This window comes from Eleutherodactylus coqui, chromosome 2 (genome assembly GCF_035609145.1).
Source record: "Eleutherodactylus coqui strain aEleCoq1 chromosome 2, aEleCoq1.hap1, whole genome shotgun sequence".
Lineage (NCBI taxonomy): Eukaryota > Metazoa > Chordata > Amphibia > Anura > Eleutherodactylidae > Eleutherodactylus > Eleutherodactylus coqui.
The window spans coordinates 311,279,908-311,297,265 of record NC_089838.1 but is presented as its reverse complement, the minus strand read 5'-3'; the positions used below and the strand labels follow the sequence as shown (position 1 = coordinate 311,297,265).

General features: G+C 47.9%; 1 protein-coding gene across 1 annotated transcript in view; it reads right to left on the bottom strand.

Annotated features, from left to right (window-relative positions):
* ATP13A1 (ATPase 13A1) overlaps positions 1–17,358 on the bottom strand; it is a 40,978-nt gene that overhangs the window by 11,977 nt on the left and 11,643 nt on the right. The window contains exons 11-21 of the mRNA XM_066593549.1: positions 17,116–17,253; positions 16,916–17,036; positions 16,099–16,256; positions 15,840–16,015; positions 7,275–7,385; positions 6,916–7,041; positions 5,131–5,242; positions 4,099–4,298; positions 3,168–3,264; positions 1,571–1,752; positions 277–391 (exon numbers count right to left, since the gene is read on the bottom strand). Coding sequence (XP_066449646.1) covers positions 277–391; positions 1,571–1,752; positions 3,168–3,264; positions 4,099–4,298; positions 5,131–5,242; positions 6,916–7,041; positions 7,275–7,385; positions 15,840–16,015; positions 16,099–16,256; positions 16,916–17,036; positions 17,116–17,253 — 1,536 coding nt within the window. The remainder of the gene's footprint in view (positions 1–276; positions 392–1,570; positions 1,753–3,167; positions 3,265–4,098; positions 4,299–5,130; positions 5,243–6,915; positions 7,042–7,274; positions 7,386–15,839; positions 16,016–16,098; positions 16,257–16,915; positions 17,037–17,115; positions 17,254–17,358) is intronic.

The following is a 17,358-nucleotide window of genomic DNA, read 5'->3' as shown; positions in this document are numbered from 1 at the left end:
TTTATTAATACTCAACAGGACATCATCCACATTTCAAAAATGGTTGCAAATATTAAAAAAAAAAAAAAAAAAAAAAAAAAAGACAACGTCTCTTTCTATTAAAGTTTCTTGAGCTGAATCCAAGATGGACACGAGGCACCATCCTAGTGCCAAAAAGTTTTCCCCACCCATCCAAGTGTTGTACAGAAGTTTCCTGCTTGTATTCTCATATTCCGGGTGGCTTTGACTCTTGAATCAACCTGTACCAGTGGCCAAATATAAAGTGTGACTACTCACTGCATTGTATGGATGATAGCTTGGAGGTGAATGGCGCAGCTATACTGGCGTCTCCCAGCTTCACTACCTGCACCTGATCCTCCTCCAGCTCCTTCAGGACCTGGCTGATCCTCTCCTGGAAGTAAGCACAACATAACAAAAGTGACATTAACCCCATAAATGACAGTCCTTTATTTGGTTATTTTTGGCATTTCCTCCCCACTAAAAAAAAAAAAAAAATAAAAAATCATAACTTTTCCGTTGGTGTGACGTCTGAGGGTTTTTTTGCAGTACGAGTTGCATTTTCATTTGCACTATGTCATGTACCATATGTAAAACTGATTTGTAAGTGAAGTGAAATGGTAAAAAAGAAAAAAAAAAAAAACAATCAAAAACCTACAATTCCGCCATCTTGCGGGGGGGGGGGGGGGGGATCTTGTTTTTAGTGTACACACAGCGGCAAGAAGGACATGACTTTATTCTCTGGGTCAGTATGTACGATCACGACGATACCAAAACTTATATTATTTTTTCAGATCAGTACAATTTAAAAAAAAAAACAATATATCTCTGAAAAAAACATGTTGCTGCAGTCATCTGTCGACCGCCATAACTTTTTCATATAGTCATGTGAGGGCTCGTTTTTTGCAGGACATCCTGTGGTTTTCATTGATCCCATTGTGGTGTACATACGACTTATTAAATCTTTTTTTCTTGGAGACAGGGTGACAAAAAAAAAAAAGTGCAATTGTGGCATGGTCTATTTTCTTAACAGTGCGGGATAAATAATGTGATTTGATAGATTGGGCTTTTAAAGCGGCAATATAAAATGGTTTTTGGTCTTTAGTTTTGATTTTTCTATTACAAATATAATTAAAGGTTTTGGGTGGTTTTTTTCTTTCACCTATTTCTACATTTTATGTATTTTTTGACCCCATAGAGGACTTGAACTTGAGATAGTTCAATCGCTTATATATGGCGTTTAATGCTTATATAAGGGATTTCTGCCGGCATGCTATTAAAAAAGACCACAGATGCGTCTAAACAGGCAGAAATATATGGCAGCCCTGGAGGCCTTCAGAAGACTCCTGGCCGCCATGACTACAGACTGGCACCTTATGTTCCTATTGCCTGGGGGCCATTCGAAGACCGCTTATACCGCTTGGGTATAGAATGGGCTTGGCTCCCAATCCCTCTCCATACAAACCCCACACATGCGGGATGTACATTTATGTCCTGGGGTGTGATGGGGTTAATGGACACTATGTAATACTTGATCAGCCCTGTGGTGGCACTGTGGGGACGTTGAGCTTACCCTCTGTTGAGCCTGTTGTTCCTCCCGCTGGGACATGATGCGGTTTTTTGCTGCCCTGGAGGTGGGCTTGATGGAATTGGTTGAGAATGGAGGTCCAGAAGGTCTGCCGTCTGTCACAGCTTCCCGTGGCTTCCTCTTCTTCTCGGGGAGGCGCTCCGGAGCATTGGCGAGTAGCGCTACTCCTACAGAATACGGATGACAGATGTAAAGACCTGATGTATCAGCGCCGGCAGCCCGACCATCATGCCTTTGGGAGCCAAGTGCTTTGACTTGTCGAATCCATAAAAGCTGAACGCGGTCAGACCACTACTGTCATATTATGACCGGGCCACGTTCTCCTTCTGCAGGGGTCTCAGACAGATTCAGGATACCACTTACTGCAGCCAAGGGGCCATAATGTGAGAGTAGGGGACAGAACGATGACATGGAGATGGGGAAACAAGGCTGGGAATACTAAAAGTGAGGGGGTGATTCTGGGGCAAGACGGCTGAGGAAGGGCATGGTGGCTGCTGTGACCACTAGCAAAAGGACTGTCAGAGCTTTTGGGATTGTGGGGAGGGGAACAGTTATGAGTTTACTTGAGTCTCCCCCCACCCCCCCATTTTGTATGACCTTGTTCACAAGGACTATTTCTCAGAGGATTCTGTAGCAAAATCCACATTGGAGTCTGCGCCATTTTAGTATTCAACTGAATGCCATGGGGTGCCGGTTTTGAAAACCAGAGTGCAGGGGGAAGACTAAAAAAAAAAAAAAAAATGGCCTCATGCAGATTTGGCCCATAGACTTGTACTAAATCCAAATCTATGACAGGCTTAGACTTAAATTTCTGCAGTGGATTAAAGCGACCCTCCGGTTCTGGACAAACAAAGATGGCCGCACGGCTTCTCCGACTACCCGATAGACTAATGATGTATACTGATATAGTGCGTAAGCCATATACCTGATTAACCAGTGCTGGCTGCCCATGTGCAGATATTACATGCTGACCAGGCAGAGTAGCATGTAATATCTTAGACTACCCATGCATACTAATACACAGGCTGCCTCAGGTAGTTAGAGAAGTGGTGCGGCCATCTGTGTTCGGCCGGCCCCAGAGGGTCACTAAGTGTCAGATCCCCATCAGAAAAATGATTGTGAATCTGACAAATCGTGTGAACAAGTGGATCTGGGTCCACAGCAGGTCGTTACCGGATACTTTTGGGGCTAGATCTCAGGGTTTATTCAGATGGGTGTATGTGTTATACACCCACGGGCACAACATGCATCTGATAGAACATGGACACCCACCCATGTGCAGTCCGCTCTGCACGGACCTTAACATTACATGTTCTACTCTGGTTTGTGAAAACAGATAGGAAGAGGAGACGCAGCAATCTTTTTTTTTTCTCACACAAATCACTGGTCCATGTGAAAAATTACTCCTGCATGTCCACACAAATGGAGTTGCAGTCTTGAAGGGGTTAAACACTGGTCTTCATTCACATTAGGATACCATTCCTCTGGGTACACGGGTGGCATTCACACGCCAGCAATCACTTTTTTACGCCATTGGCGCTTTGTAAAGTAGAACCATGGGTGTGTTTAGTTCTTTACTTACCCACATTGGCATGCTTCAGCGCCCCCACGTCGTTGGTCCCATCCCCACACATCAGTGTGACGTAGCCGAGTTCTTTCAGACTCGTAATCACAAATTCCTGTTAACAGAGATCATATGATCAGTTAAGGCCCATTTAGACAACGATTTTCGCTCCAAATTCGCTCAAAATCCATCTTTTGAGCGATAATCGTTGTGTCTAACTGCAGTGACATCCTGCAAGTTTCGTTAAGCCGTCGCTGATCTTTCAGCATGAAAGATCAGCAATCAGTTATCAGGAATTCACAGCGGGATACAGCTGATACTATTGTTTCAGCTGCATCCCGCTCCCTGATGATAGGCTCGGTATGAAGAACAGAGCGGTCCAGCTCTGTTCTCCATACCCGGCACGGAGCTCTCGGCTGTATAACAGCCAGGCGTTCCAAGCAGAGAACAGCTGGATGCAGAAGACAAGAAGTGACATCAGAATGAATGGATCGCTGGCTGAGCGTGCGCAGTTGCTGCTCCATTCATTTCAAATGGGGCTGCCAAAACCCCATAGTACGGGGGATCCAGTTCTGGAGATCGGCAAGGTTTTCAGTTGCAGACATTGATCAAGCAGCAAATTATCACTTATCCTGTGGATAGGGGATTAACTGTAGGCTTGGAACAACCCCTTTAAGTGATCGTCAACTGATCCCCCTGACTCTTGATTAGCTTCCCCGCCATACTTGAGCCGACAAGCAAGATCTCCAACATTTACAGACAGCATCTGGCGGCTCCCATGAAGAGGGATATATGGTAAGTGTCTATGAAGAGGATTTCACATACATGCATTGATTCTAGAATCTGATGGGGTTCTCTATCATGGACCTTCAATACCGAATTTAGACAGAACCCCTCATGACTTGTACATTGTAAATGGGAAACTACACTACAGCACAACCTTGCTTACCTTTTGTTTAGGGGACACTCGGGCGAACACCTGAGTGTGTGGAATGAGAGCAGACAATAGGTTCGCCCTGGTGGTCTGCAGGTAGGACAGACCCTCCCCGGTCAGGCATAGGTAGTACTTATCAGTGAAGGCTTGTACAGAATTTGGGAATGCTGGCAATGATAACGTGCCATCAATGGACTGCCACATCCAGCTGGCATCTGAGGAGGAGAAACACGTGAAAAAGACTTGGGTATACTAATAGATCATGGACTGAACATGAGTCAACAATGTGATGCAGCAGCCAAAAAGGCAAACACAATTCTGGGATGTATTAAGAGAAGCATAGGTAATTATCTCCCTCTGCTCTTCCTTAGTCAGACCTCATCTGGAATACTGTGTCCAGTTCTGGGCAGCCCACTTTAAAAAAAGACCGACAAACTGGAGCAAGTTCAGAGAAGAGTTACCAAGATGGTGAGCGGTCTGCAAATCATGTCCTATGAGGAACGGTTAAAGGATCTGGGAATGTTTAGCTTGCAGAAGAGAAGGCTGAGAGGAGACTTAATAGCCGCCTACAAATATCCCACAGTGCAGAGGGATCAGCCTTCTGTCTGGGATGATTTAGTGATCCTGCCCTGAGCAGGGGGACCCGATGACCCTGGGAGGTCCCTTCCAACTCTACCATTCTATGATTCTAAGCGAGTTAGAAAAATAACCTGCATTGTTAGCTAACTATACTGAACAGTCCGACAATTATAGTTGTTGCCAGTAGGAATGTTTGCAAGAAAATGTCTATGCCCAAATAGCAGCAATAGTGCGCGTCGCAGGGATGTTCCAACATTAAAGAGGATCTATTATGCCATTATGCCACCAAGGCCTGTATAGCTTTTCACCCGCAGCTGTGCGTCTACAACTGTCTTTCATTTGTACTGAAATTGAAGCGAATAGCAAAAAAATGTTGAGTTTGCAATCAAAGGAGCATTGAAATGTGCTCTACAGGCCTGTTCTAGTGCGCCCGATTCATGGGTCCTCATACTGGAAATGCACACTAACCTTTAGCATCGTTGGTAGGCTGAAGGATTAAGGTGTCCTCCTTGACGATGAAGCTGAGCTCCTGTGCCACATGGCAGGCAGTGAGAGGGTTGTCTCCCGTTATCATTACAACCTGCAATACAGAGAAGAGCCCCGAGTTACCCCGCTTTTAGAGGGAATCAAAAAGAGTCAAACATGCGAATGTGAGCGATAATCGTGCGATCTAAACACGGGCCGATGACTGAATGACAAACGCGAATCGTTCACCTTTTGCACGTCCATTTCATGCAGGCATAAAAATCAACGTCGGCTCATTCGGTTTAACCGGCGCTCGTTCAGCCCTTCACGGTGAATAGGATAGACTGAACGATACCGACAGGCTCGTTTGTACGAGCCAACGATGCATTTGTCCGTCTGAACAGGCTGATATACAGCGAACGAGCTAGTGATGTCACTCATTCGTTCAAACAAGAATTGGCTGATCTATAGGCCCGTTTACACGCAACGATTATCGCTCAAAATTCACTAAAACGGGCAAAAGTGAGCAATAATCGTTACCTGTAAAAACGCGCCCATCACGTACTATATGGTCACTTGTCGCTTAGTTTCAGCTTGCGTAAAACTAGTCACTAAATAGTTCGCTTTTCACCTAATTTAAATGGCATTCGTTCAGTTTTTGAAGGACTGGGAGACTTGAGGGGAGGGGTGATTGTTTGCACAAGGATTACTTGTTAATTCATGCCGGCAGAAGACAAGGAGCTAATGAGGGAAATGGAGAGGATTCCATACAATTGTCTATACATTTAACATTTTATGCAGGTTGTTACTATGTACAGTCTTTTGGTCGTTCTAACGATAATCATTACATGTAAAAGGGCCTTAACAAGGTAAAGCGAATTACTATTTGTGATCGTCAGTTAGCTCAGAATCTCACCCCCAGCATCCTATTATGTCCACACTATGGCGTGTTTGCTGTGTCTAGAGAGTTATTCCCAGCTTGTAAAGTGATGCCATATTGCTAGGATATACCATCACATAATGATCAATGGGGGTACAACCACTGGGACCACCACCGATCCTAAGAATGAAGAGCAGCCTGCAGTGCCCAGCAGTTTAGCAGCTATCCGCAGGATTCTGAATGTCCCCTAAAGCCTCCTCACTGCACAACTGCAAGGAGGAGGAGTAAGAATGGAGCGTAGGTTGAGCTTGCAGAGTGCTGCTCCACTTACAGGTTTTCTGGGCACATACTATTGAAGTCCTATACTCCAGATAGGTCATCAATAGCCAATTGCTGGAAGTTAGCCGCTCGGAATCCCTGGTGATCAGCTGATAGTCAGGCCTGCTGTCAATGCAACGGGGCTAGACACCATCATCGGGGTCAGAGCAGGAGGTCTAGCAGGCGGCTTCACCCCCACTGAAATCAATGGAAGTGAAGCCGCCTATTACATTTCTGGTTCAGCGTTAGGGTCAGAGCCGGAAGTGTAACAGGAGCTGATAGAGATAGATAAGTACATCATTCGATTGCTTATGCTCGGCCTCTGCTCCATTCAATCTCCTCCTCACGACGATTGTAGAGCGAGGAGGAACGAAGAACTCAACGTACATTTTAATGATCAGCACCAACTCCCATAGACATGCGGGTTCAAAACAGGCATGTGCCAGTGAAATAAGGAACTGCCAGCAGGCGAATACGGGACCGCCAGGCTGCCGCCGCACATATTAGCCGTCTGCTGTGTATGAGCAGGGATTATGCCATTGGAAAAATGCTTCGAACTCCCCCCAAACCCCGACCAGCCTGTAACTTACGTGGTGTGACGCATTCTGAATCTCTTTGATCACCGCTTTGGAATCGGCCTTCAGGGGGCAGGAAACCACAATGAAGCCTGCAAACCTCAGATCGCACTCCAGCGTTTCCCTCTTGATTTCACGCATCTAAAAGAAGTGATAAAGCGGTATTTAGACCCCGTATAAACAACGCGAATGGCAAGCAGAAAAGCCAAAGAGACCCACACTATAAAACTAATGTGTTAGTCATCCTCCACTGTGAACACCATAAAAAAAAAAGTTAAAACATATGTTCGAATATTTTTCATCCTCCCTCCATAAAAAAAAAAAAAAAATTATTGTGGATTGTCGAACCCCGTGTCCGTGAGTCGTCCTGTTACCTGCTGATGAGTGAGGTGCCCAAGTTCCTTGTACCCCAGGGCGAGCACCCGGGCCCCTTCTCGGGAGATCTCAGTGTGCACTTGGTTATAATACTCTGGACAATGAGAGAACTGAAACACACAACAGGACGGCTGTATTTACATGTCGGACAACAGTAAGAGGCATTTCTGTTACATTTCATGTGCAACAAATGAGGTGATCCAATGTCCGCTACCTCCCCGAATGTCCCCAGCGAGCGATGCAAGACATCCCCCACAGACAGACTACAGACGACTGCCGATGATTGGGAATGCATGTTCGTTCACCAGATCATCGCCCCATGTGAAGGTGGTGCGCCGACAAGAGAACCCTCTTATATGAAAAACCACAAATGATCGTGGTTGGCAGCACATCTTCCGGGTCAACAGGAAACATCCTGATGCCAACAATGATCAAGTGTATGGGGGTGGGGATGAACGGTAAAGACTGTCTGGCATACAGTCTGCACTGGCCTGTGTACAAACACCATCATTGGGGATTCCCTACCAAAGAAATCGATGACATATCTGTAATGTTTACCATCAGTATCTGCTGGGTGGTCTCTAACCACTAGGACCCCATTGATCTCTAGAAAAGGTTGTGATAGCTTAAGGCTTAGGACTACACGGTGACATCTAATGGTCAGCGGTGTCATGCTGAAACCCAACACAACAGTGACACGACGGTTGTAAAAATATCCAAGACTCTTCAACCACAGCCATCGGCGTACACTATCCTATCAAAAGTAATTGGACACCTGAGCAAGAATCAAAAGCAGTATTTCTAGATATTAATACATAGAGGGGCTCCTTTGGCACTAATGACATTGGAGACTCTCCGTGGCATATTTTCTAATGGCTGATACACTTCAGTTGGCATTTCCCTACATTCATCCTGCAAATGTCTGGCGAGTTCTCTCAAAGATGACGAGTGCGGTTCATGTTTCCTGACCAGACGTTCCAGTTCATCCCAGAGGTATTCAGTAGGGTTCAGGTCGGACTGTGCAGCCGGTCCAATCGTGGAACATCCATATCCTCAAACCAACGTAGAACAGCGTTGGATCTGTGACAAGGCAGATTGCCTTGTTGGAAGTACTGCTGACCATTCCCAGAGTATTGCCTCATTTTCGACAGCACATTATCTAGAATGTCAGGGGACACCTCCGTCTTCATGGTTCTTGTCACTATAAGCAACAGACTGAGACCGTGCCACGTAAAACATCTCCAGACCGTAGCAGAGCCCCCGCCGTACTGTTGACACCACACACTCAGGCAGAAGGCGTTCCCCAGGCTCCTCCACACCCAGGTACCTTCATCTGATGTGAAGATGGAACAGTGCGATTAGTCACTCCATAGCACGTTCAAGTGCTTAACTGTCCAATGACATCGCTCCTTGCAGCATTGTAGATAGAACGATGCATTGTGCTTTGTGATGGACGGCTTGTGCGCAGTGGCATAACCGTATATCCACAGTCATGCAGTTCCATCATAAACTATGGCTGACACCTCCAAGGACCTGCATCTCATGAAGCATGGTTAACCCCTTCCCGTCCAATGACGTAAGGGTACGTCATGGCAGGCTGGTACTTCGCGCAACATGACGTAACCTTACGTCATCGGGATAGCGCGAGATCATGACTGACCTCGCGCTATCCCGCAGTGGGAGCCGGCTGTCAGTCACAGCCGGCGTCCCGCTGCAACAGCGGTGGGGGGGTTATCGGAGATGCGCCCCCCGCTGTTAACCCCTTCCCTGCCGCGATCTAAGTAGATCGTGTCAGGGAAAGAGTTGACAGAGGGAGCGCGCTCCCTCTGTGTCTCCGGCCGGCTCTTGCGAGGTTATCCTGTAGTGCCAATGCCTATGATCGCTGTATAAGTGATAAGGCATGGCAGAGCAGTAGCTCTGCCATGCCTTATCAAAGCGATCATAGGCATAGTGCTGCAAGTCCCTCAGAGGGGAAAAAAAAATAAAAAAATGTAAAAAAAAGTGGATTATACCCACCTGATAATCAGGTTTCCAGTAGTCTCCACGACAGCACCAATGAGATTGCCTCCTCCTGGTAGGACAGGAACATACTGAGAGGTTAAAAGCTCCCCCCCTTCCCCACTTTCCTCAGTGGATTCTAACGAATTGCCGGGGCAGGAGCTAAACTTAAATTTCTTCCCCTAACCGGGGTTTTTTTATTTTTAAATTTATTATTTTACTTTTATAGGGCGGGAAAGGTACGGGTGCTGTCGTGGAGACTACTGGAAACCTGATTATCAGGTGGGTATAATCCACTTTTTCCCCCAGTCGTCTCCACGACAGCACCAACTGAGACGTACCAACTAAAGTTTATTAGGGTGGGATCGCTGCCGAGAGGACTTTGCGGCCGAAGGCCATGTCCTCGTCCTGCTGCACTTTTACCCTATAGTGTTTAGTGAACGTGTGGGGTTTTTTCCAGACTGCGGCCTTGCAAATTTGCTCGACCGAGGCTGAACTGTGTTCGGCCCATGAGGACGCCACTACCCTTGTGGAATGGGCTTTAAGAGCTAACGGGATCTCCTTCCCGAGGGCTTTATAGGATTCTATGATGGCCAGGCGGATCCACCTGGCTATGGACCTTTTCGCTGCTTTGCTACCCTTATTTGGGCCACTGAACTGGACGAACAGGTTGTCGTCCCGCCTCCAGTGGCTCGTTGTATCTATGTAGGTTAGGACTGCTCTCCTAACGTCCAGGCAGCTTAGGGTTCTTTCCTCCTCGTTTTTTGGGTTGCTGAAGAATGAGGGGATTATTATATCCTGGGACCTATGAAAATCTGACACTACTTTCGGCATAAAGGCCGGGTCTGTTTTAAATATTAGTTTGGTGTCTGCAATTTTCATAAACGGGTGGCGGATGGACAAGGCCTGTAGTTCGCTAACCCGTCTTGCGGATGTAATGGCTACTAGGAAGATGGTCTTGATTGTAAGCATTCTTATAGGTAGCGACTCGATCGGTTCGAATGGTACCGCTGTCATGGCCCCTAGGACCCAATTAAGGTTCCAGTCTGGGAACAGGTTTATGGGCCTAGGGCGTAATCTAGCTGCTGCTGTTAGGAACCTGTGGACCCATCTATCGTCTGCGAATTTTGTGTCGCAGATAGCGCTAAGGGCTGAAACTTGGACTTTTAGGGTGCTCGGGGAGAGGCCCATCTCTAAGCCCTCCTGCAGGAATTCTAAGATTAGCGGAGTGTCGGGGATAGAATCCCCGCGATCCCTTCCCTGTCTCCATGAGGAAAACTTTCTCCAGACCTTCTGGTAGATCAGGTGGGTCGTCTTTTTCCTACTGGACATTAGGGTTTCTACTACTTTCTCTGAGAATCCTTTCTTTCTTAGCGAGGATTCCTCAAGAGCCATGCCGTTAAATGGAGTTTGTCTAGGCCGGGGTGGTTCAGTGGCCCCTGCGATAGAAGATCCGTCCAGGTAGGGAAGGTGACTGGGTCCTGGACGCTCAGTGTTGTCAGAAGACCGAACCAGCTTCTTTTCGGCCAGAAGGGGGTCACTAGGATTAGCGTGCATCCCTGGGTTCTGAAGTGCTGTAAAACCCTGGGGATTAGTGGTATGGGAGGAAAGGCGTAGGCCAGTCCTTGTCCCCAGTCCTGGCCTAGGGCGTCTACCGCTATCGGATGATCTCCTGGCCGGAGGGAGAAAAAGTTGCCTACTTTTGTGTTCTCCCTGGTTGCGAAGAGGTCCAACTGTGGGGTCCCCCACCGGTTGGTTAAGATTCTGAATGCCTCTGGGGAGAGGGACCACTCTCCTGGGTCTATCTGCTTCCTGCTGAGGAAGTCTGCTTTTCTGTTTAGTGTCCCCTTTAAGTGGGTTGCCGTGATCGAGAGGATCCGGCCCTCCGCCCAGTGAAAGATTTTCTGTGCGATGCTTTGCAGTGGGGGAGATCTTGTGCCCCCTTGGTGTCGTATGTGAGCGACCGCGGTGACATTGTCTGACAGTATTTTTATGTGTTGGTTCTGTAGCGAGTTGCCCAACTGCTGTAGAACCTGCCAAACTGCCTGTAGTTCTCTGAAATTTGAGGACTGTTCTTTTATCCTCTGAGGCCAGGGACCCTGAAAGAATTGGTTCCCCACATGCGCTCCCCATCCACAGGCGCTTGCGTCTGTTGTGATGTGGATGGCTGGGTTTTGTAGCCAGTGAACCCCTCTCCGCAGGTTCTCTGGGGATGTCCACCAACGCAGGGATGTTTTTGCCCTGTTTGGGATGTACATCCTTGCCCCTAACGAGGACTGCCTTTTGTCCCACGAGGATAGGACTACGGCCTGCAGGGCTCTGGTGTGGGCCTGGGCCCATGCTACTCCTGGGATGCATGATGTCAAGCTCCCCAGGAGAGACATTGCCTCCCGAATTGTGCAGAATCGTCTTCGTAGGAAGGTTTTGACTATTCTGCGGATTTTTTGTATTCTCTCCTCGGGTAGGTAGGAGCATTGCGATTCTGAGTCGAGAGTTATTCCCAGAAACGTCTTCTGCTTGCCGGGATCTAGGCTGGATTTTTCCCAGTTTATAATCCATCCCAATGATTGGAGAAGTTGTAGCACTGTCTCCAGGTGTTTGGTTAGGAGTTTTTTTGGACTCTGCTATTAATAGAATATCGTCCAGGTACGGTACTACTAGGATCGATTTTTCTCTCAAGTGGGCGGCTACCTCCGCCATAATCTTGGTAAAGATTCTGGGAGCTGAGGATATCCCGAAGGGCAGGCATCTGAACTGGTGGTGCTCTATTCTTCTGCCCATGTCCACTGCGAACCGCAGGTATTTCTGTGAATCTTTGTGGATCGGGATGTGAAAATAAGCGTCCTTTAGATCGATGGACGCCATGTAGGCTCCTCTGGGGATCAACTTTATTGTCGAGGAGATGGTCTCCATTTTGAATCTCCTGTATCGGACGCAGGTGTTCAGGTCTTTCAGGTTTATTATCGTCCGGTGTTTCCCGCCGGGTTTTTTTTACTAAAAAGAGCCTGGAGTAATAGCCCTGGGTTTCCTCGTTTCGCGGTACGGGAGATATTGCGTTTAACCGTTGCAAGTCGCGCACGCTTTGCCCTAGTAAATGTAGCTGTTTTTTTGGGGTTCGCGTGGTAATAAATTTCCTTCTGGGGATGGACACCAGCTCTATCTGGTATCCGTACTGTAGGATCTTTGGGATCCATGGGCCCCCGCAGATTGCGGCCCATTGATCCACAAAGCTCCCCAGCCTTGCCCCTACGGGGATGGCGTCAGGGTCTTTGCTTCGGCTCCCCCTGGTGGGGGTTGAAGAGGATATTCCTTCCTCTGCCCCCCTTGGGGTAACTCCAGCGTCCTGTCTTGCCCTTGCCTCGGTAGGCCTCGGGCTGCTGCATTGGGGCCCGGGGAAAGGTCTTCACTCTCTGTGGTTTTTCCTCAGGAAACCCTTTTTTCCTGTCGGCCGCCTTCTCTAGAATTTTATCTAGGTCCGGTCCGAATAGAAACTGGCCGTAGAATGGGAGGGCACACAATTTGTTTTTCGAGGCCAGGTCGCCTGACCATGATCTCAGCCATAACACCCTTCTGGCTGAGTTAGCGCGGGCTGTGGCTTTTGCTGCGAGTTTGACGGTCTCGGCCACGGCGTCCGCTAGGAAGTTAGTGGCCATGCGCAAGATGGGAAGGGAGCTAAGGATCTGATCCCTCGGTGTTTTGTTGGTCAGATGTAGTTCCAGCTGCTCTAACCATACCCCCAGGGTCCGCGCCACGCAAGTGGCTGCGATCCCTGGCCTAAGGATGTTTGCCGCTGCCTCCCATGATTTCTTTAGGAGTCCCTCTGCCTTGCGATCCATGGGGTCTTTTAGCTGTGCGGCATCCTCAAAGGGAAGAGTCGTCCTCTTGGCTACCTTGGCCACCGGGACGTCTACCTTAGGTATTTCGTCCCAGCTTGCGCAAGCTTCCTCCTCCAGGGGGTATCTCCTTTTTACGCCTCGAGCGGAGAAGGAACCTGCGTCTGGTTTACTCCACTCTCTCTGAATTATTTTAGAGATGTTTTTGTGGACCGGGAAGGTATGTTTGCGCCTCTCCCCAAGTCCACTGAATATCTCATCCTGTCGGGTCCGCGGCTCTCTGGGCTGTTCTATTTTTAACGTAGCCCTGACTGATTTAATTAGTTCCGTCAACTCGTCTTGATGGAACAAATATTTTCTGTAGTCCTCCTCCTCTGAGGACTCTTCGGCCGCCTGTTCCTCTTGCTCTGATCCGATGGAATTCTCGGAATCAGAAGGCTCCTCGGGAACATATGCCTTTCTTTGGCGTTTCGCTGGCGGTGCCGGCAGTGACGTTAGAGCTGATCGAACCTCCTCCTTCACCAGCTTCCTAACGTCATCCAGGAATCCCCCCGATTCCTCTCTGACTAGCCTAGCCACGCATGCCTTGCATAGAGGCCTCTGATACGTGGCTGGTAGTCTCGTCCCGCATTCCACGCACTTTCGCAGTTTTGTTCTGGGGGGGATGTCTTTTTTATCCCCCTGACAAACAAAGCATTTTTGCGGGTAAACATGCAATTTTTCCATATACAGCATACTGGATATTTGCATTGTATTTTTGCCGCACTGGCTACTTACGGCCGCTGAGGCTGAGGTTTCAGCTGTCTCTGGGGCTGGAGCACTCATCTTTATACCAGTGCTGCAGACACCCTGCGACCTGTAGTGCTGGTGTTCTGGCTTCTCTCAGGTTCCTATTTGAATTTTCGCGCTCCTGCGCTAAGCCCCGCCCCCTCCGCTCCTAATGCAGACGCGATGACGTCATCGCGCTGGACGTGAGATGCGGCGCCCCGCCCCCTGCCGTCAAAGGGCTTCCTGGAGCGCCGCGCTGTAATTTCTGCCGGAGGACGAGGGGGACTGAGGCTCCCGCTTTGAACCCCCCATGGGCCGCCGCGGGAGGAACCTGGCCCGGGGGTTACCACCCTGATGTGGCGTCCCGGGAGTCGTCTGGCTGCGAAGGGATGACAGGGTGAGCCACTGCCTTCCGATCCGCCTGTATACTTTCGCTGGCTTCTCCACCAGCTTCTCTCATAGATCCTGCCTCCTGGCAGGACAGGAAGACACTGAGGAAAGTGGGGAAGGGGGGGAGCTTTTAACCTCTCAGTATGTTCCTGTCCTACCAGGAGGAGGCAATCTCATTGGTGCTGTCGTGGAGACGACTGGGGGAAAATAAAAATGTAAAAAAAAAAAACAAACCCCCTTTTTTGTGCTTTTTCTAATATTACCATTAAAAAAAAAGGTAAAAAAAAATGAAAGCCCCACATATTGGGTATTGACGCATCCGTAACGACGTGTACAAAAAGTTGAACACGCTTATTATTTTGTACTGCAAAAAGCATTAAAAAAAACGCTAAAAAACAGAGGCATAAATGCTAATTTTTAGCATTTTGCCTCCCAAAAAATGTAATAAAAGTGATCAAAAAAGCCGTACATTCCCCGAAATGGTACCAATAAAAACTACAGCTCGTCTCGCAAAAAATAAGCCCTCATAGAGCTCCGTACATAGAAAAATAAAAAAAGTTACAGGACTTTGAATGCAGCTATAGAGAAAAAAAAAAAAAAAAAGATTTCCAAAAAAAGGAGTTTTATTGCAAAAAAGTGTAAAAACCTAAAAAAATATAAGAATTTTGGTATTGTTGTAACCGTACCGAACCGCAGAAAAAATTTAGTGTGTCATGTATGCTGCATGATTAATGCTGTAAAAAAAAAAAAAAAAAAAAAAAAAATCTATGGCAGAATTGATGCGTTTTCTCTCCCTGCTAGCATAAAAAATAATAAAAGTTTTACGATATAGTCTATGTACCCAAAAATGGCACCGATAAAACCTACAGCTCGCCACGCAAAAAATAAGCCCTTATACAGCCGCGCCGACGGAAAAATAAAAAAATGTATGGCTTTTGTAAAATGAAGATAGAAAAATATCAAAAATCGCTTGGTCCTCAACGCCAAAATAGGCCGTGCCATTAAGGGGTTAATATGATATGATCCATTCTACTGGTAGCGAGTCCAAATACTTTTGGTAGGATAGTGTAAGTAAGATACAACTACAACTGGCCTGCGACATATTTGTTATTTGGCTGTTTAACTGTCAAACTGCAGCTCGAAAACAGCGAGTTGCGCAAATTCGACACATAGCAGCACGGAGCCCTAGCCAGAGTTGTTTTATGCAACCCTCTTCTCGCTAACATAACATGCTCCCTGACCTACTGACTGCAATCCCTGCCAGACGCCATCAACCGCTCCTGCAGTCCTACCGATTCAGCCACTATACAGCCCAATTTTGACCATTGTCTATGTGTATATCACCCCTCACTCTCCACCTCGCCATACCGGGCACATCTCCAGCCCCTTTACCTTCTGTATCACCCCATTACTTGTAGTATGTAAGCTCGTTGGAGCAGGACCCGCACCCCTATTGTTTCCATCAACTGATTACTACATATAACTGTGGTTTTGTTTCTGTTCCTCGTCTTGTAAGCGCTGCGGAATATGTTGGCGCTATATGAAGTATACTACATCACAGCCCTCATTACTCACCATCTTGTGTAGTGTCTCAGGAGCCCCCTTAACAGCAGCCACACAACACAGATCAGTGGTGCCGGGCCGCTCGTACGAGGCCAGGACAGACATCCGCTTGAGCGAGCTGGCAAAATGAAACCGCTGGTGGATTTTCAGGCCTTGTGTCTTAATGCTTCGTGGGAATACCTTCTCATCTGTTGAATGGTGCAATGCACGTTAACATACAGGAGTGGAGAAGACAATTCCTAAGTACCAATGACATAGGGGACACACTTACCTTTAGTGAGGGCCCAGTCCACGGCGGTGAGCATGGCTTTCTCTAGTGGATCTCCGACCAACGTGCCATCATCCAGCTGCACTAGAGAGTGACAGGTAGCCACTACTCTGTGAGTGTCGATGGGGATATCAGAGATGGGCGTTATATCCTTTCCATCCCTACAGGGAGAGGACAGAAATGAGGAACTGCGGACGAGGCGGCAACAAGTTCCAATGGGCAATAGGGTGACTCTACGTAGCAGAAGATCTCAAAATATCCAATCTCACTGATTTTTTACAATCTGCGTGCCTTGGTTGTAGCGACTTGCAAGACGCACCGTGACTACATTGACTTTTATTAGGCCTTATGCCCACGGCCGGGTTGGATTCAGACTGCGAAATCTCGCAGCAGAATCAGACCCAAGGCCCCCCAGAGCCAATACTCACTTGTCCGGATCTGCCGCGAATGTCTCGGCCTGCGAGCATGGGCAATGCGTGACGCATTGGTGCTGGGCTATGACGCAGATTCCGTGTGGAAGCTGTGATTCACCCCGACAAGCGGAAAATCAGTTGATTTTTGCTCGTGGGCATGGGAGAATCTTTTAACCTAGCATGTCTATGGACGGACATTGCTGCGGAATTCACGGCGGGCATCTGACTGTGAATTCCGCAGCGAAAATCCGTCCGTGGACATTGGGCCTTAGACTGAGAGCGCAGGGCTACACTATGATCTTTGGCTGTGTGACCCAAGTCCAATAGTAGCCTTACTCGTATGTTACCACAAAGAGTAACAAAGAAACAGAACAGCGAAGAGCTGAAAGAAAAGATGCTTAAATTACTTGAGTCCGGCAACGCCCCGCACAACAAGGCTGTCGCTGGTCAACGTCCCGGTCTTGTCGAAGCAGCAGATTTCCACCTTGCCAGCAAAGGGGATTCGGAAGGGCTCGGTGCAGTACACATCTGAAATAACAAAACTGTTACATTAGTCAATTGGACCATTACATAGGATTACTTATAAGGTACCACAACAGACACTCACAGAGTTTGGCCAGAGCGATCAGCGAGGTGTTCACTGCCAGGGAGAGCTCAATGGGGAGCTCCGGTGGGACCACGGAGGTGAGGATTAGTGTGCACTCCAGGAACAGCTTGTAGCGGTTCCTACTGGGGTCTTTAGTACCTGACAATAGAGATCCATTACGGCAGTGAGTGCAAACATCCAAGCAAAAAGACAAAAGTACATAGGAATTTGGAAGTGTAAAATGGCATTGGCCAGATTATAGAG